At 40.8% G+C, this 2,657-nt stretch overlaps 1 protein-coding gene across 2 annotated transcripts; it reads right to left on the bottom strand.

Moving 5' to 3' along the window:
- Window positions 1-589: 589 nt before the first annotated feature.
- Window positions 590-2,449, bottom strand: LOC129296628 (ethylene-responsive transcription factor RAP2-3-like). Of its 2 annotated transcripts, none has more exons than XM_054935218.1 (2): window positions 2,160-2,449; window positions 590-1,391 (listed from the first exon to the last, which is right to left on the bottom strand). In XM_054935218.1, the coding sequence occupies exons 1-2, from the start codon at window positions 2,353-2,355 to the stop codon at window positions 838-840; spliced, it is 750 nt and encodes a 249-aa protein (XP_054791193.1). In that variant the 5' UTR covers window positions 2,356-2,449; the 3' UTR covers window positions 590-837. The 2 variants fall into 2 exon arrangements, with proteins under 2 accessions (XP_054791193.1, XP_054791194.1); XM_054935219.1 differs by having other exon boundaries at window positions 590-1,388; window positions 2,160-2,448.
- Window positions 2,450-2,657: the final 208 nt, after the last annotated feature.

Genomic DNA, 2,657 nt, shown 5'->3' with positions numbered 1-2,657 from the left:
TATTAGGTATAAATATATAATCATGTTCAAGACATGATCAAATATCAAATATTAACATTTCTAAGGAGAATTCAAACATTGGGTTATAATACAGTAAAAGAGAGTCCTCCTATTTCTTATTCATTAATTAAGGGACGCCATAAATCTATTGTACTGTGCATCTCATCGTGTGGATCGAAGAGCATACAATACATTTCGTGATCTGTAATGAAAAATTCCCATCATTTTCTGTGCTTACATATTCGATTAATTAATGATATATAGTAGTATTCATTATTTGGTCACTCGTTTGTTCCCCTTGTACAATCGCACTCCCACACACTAACCTCATTTTAATAATACTATATACTCTCAATAAAATATTCAATCACAATCAACCAAGTACCCTTTATTTAAACTAACAATCTTCCTCAATAGATCACATACATGCACCTCGCCAGCTTATAGTTTCACACACAAATTACAATCTCCATATACGACAGCCACCTTTTAATTATATATATATATATATATATTCATAATTACAACCACCTTATATAATTTGTCCGTACGATGGAGGATATTATATATACATATATACATATATAGATATATATATATATTCATAATATATATAACAATAAACAAATACAAACATGCAACATCCCACACGCCCTCTTCAACACACCAAGCATTCGATTACTTACAATATGAGTTCACCAACGATAAAGCCGCATGCATAAACGCCGTAGTTTCATACATAGATATCGTCACTGATCCATTTCAAGTTTTCTTCAAGCTTACTCTCCTGTTACTTACTGCTCACTCATTGGAAACTCTCTCTTAGCTCTGATCCTTCTAGTAGTGACCGTTATGGTTCAGATGATGCATGACGACGTCGTTCAGCATCCAGAGATCGTCCATCGGGTCCCACTCAGACAGCATGCCGCCGCCGCCGATCGGCTGCGAAACATCAATAGTAGTATTGTTTTCGTCGTCTTCCAGACCCAGGAAGGATCCGAGGCCTGAGATTTGTTGGCTCAGCTGAACGGCGTCGTTGTGGCCGGGGAGGCTTGGCTCGGGGACGACGAGGCACTGCTTCTTCTGGGGCGGTTCCGCGGGAGCCGAAGGAGGAGGAGCCGGCGGGAAGTTAAGCTTGGCTTTGTCACCACGGATGCGCTTGGCGGCTTGGTCGTAGGCTCTGGCAGCTTCTTCGGCAGTGTTGAAGGTGCCGAGCCAGACTCGGACGCCCTTGTACGGGTCCCTTATCTCGGCGGCCCACTTGCCCCACGGCCGTTGCCGGATTCCTCTGTAAATGTTCTTGCGAGTCCTTCCTCGGCTTTTCTTCTCCGACGTTTTGTTGTTGTCGTCGTCATTATTGTTAGTTTTGTTATTATTCTCACATGTCACTGCTTCAGGTAGTCCAGAAAAGGAAAAAAGGTTATCTAATATGAGGTAACAAACAAAATCTTATCTTTAAAGCTGATGATGGCTATATCGTCTCAGAGACTGTACATGCAGTGGGATTTTTCACCTCATGAATCATAATTATATCTCTAAGAATTGATTGCGGATATCAAGTGCAGATTCTTCGCTTAAATTTTCAAAAGAGATATCTACTTTTTTTTCTTTTTTTCCTTCCATGGATTTCTTTTTAATGAACAGGATCAACGTGAATACTGAATAAGAGAGCCCAACCGAAGAAAGGAAAAGAAAAAGCACGTCTCTTGGTCGTCGGCTCTCTCCTGTCATATTCCTGAATAGTAACTGAGATTTAATCCTTTTTCTGTTCAGACCTCATAATTTTCTTTTTCTTATTTTGTCAGTTTTATTCACTTTAGAGAGAGAGAGAAAGAAAGGAAGCCCCTCTCTTTCTCTCTCTAGATTCACAGAAAATGTACAAAGGCACTCATGAAATCAGCCACCGACTGAAAGAAAATTATTGAAATACCCAGAAAAAATATATCGGCAGAAATCTCAGGTTTTGAACCCAGATTGAGGGGAAAAAAGTAAGCTTATATATAAACAAACAGATCTATTAACAAAATAGCCTGGAATTAGCTGTATTAAAAACCAAAAAATGGAGCACTATGCCACTAAAAAATACATACTTGTATAAAACTTGAAATATTGAGAAAGAAGTTAAAGTGTTACTTTTGGAAGAAACAAAGAAGAATTACCTGGGGTGTTTGGAATCGGAAGGAGTTTATGATCATCGAGGGAAGCAGCTGGTTTCTGGTGTTTGGAAGAAGGACCGGTGGGATAGAAACCTAGGAGGTCGGCGAAGGTTTCGAAGTCCGGCCCGAGGTTGTCAGCTGTCGACCTCAGACTAAGTTTCTGAGGGACGAAGCCGGAGATGATAGCACCTCCACACATGCTTTCAGTTTCTCAGTTTTCAGAAAGAAACACATACAAAAACAAGAAAACAAGAACGACGCAGAGGAAGAGGAGGGAGGAAGTGAGAATGAAGAAGAATGGATGTAAAGTGGGGTGGTTTTATGGGGGGAGAGAGAGAGAGAGAATGGAGGGCTTCACAGTCACAGACACGACATAGTGGGACCCACTGGAAGGGACGAAAATGAAAACAGATCATCGGACGGTTGTTGAGGTTGTTAGATGTGACGGCGGAGATCGCAGGATAGGGATCTGACATGGCGGGTTGTGATTGGAGGGAGTAA

This window comes from Prosopis cineraria, unplaced genomic scaffold (genome assembly GCF_029017545.1).
Source record: "Prosopis cineraria cultivar Desert tree isolate PC_DT_omini unplaced genomic scaffold, ASM2901754v1 PC369, whole genome shotgun sequence".
NCBI classification, from domain to species: Eukaryota; Viridiplantae; Streptophyta; class Magnoliopsida; order Fabales; family Fabaceae; genus Prosopis; species Prosopis cineraria.
The sequence above is the reverse complement of the archived record's forward strand: the minus strand, read 5'-3'. Positions and strand labels throughout refer to the sequence as shown.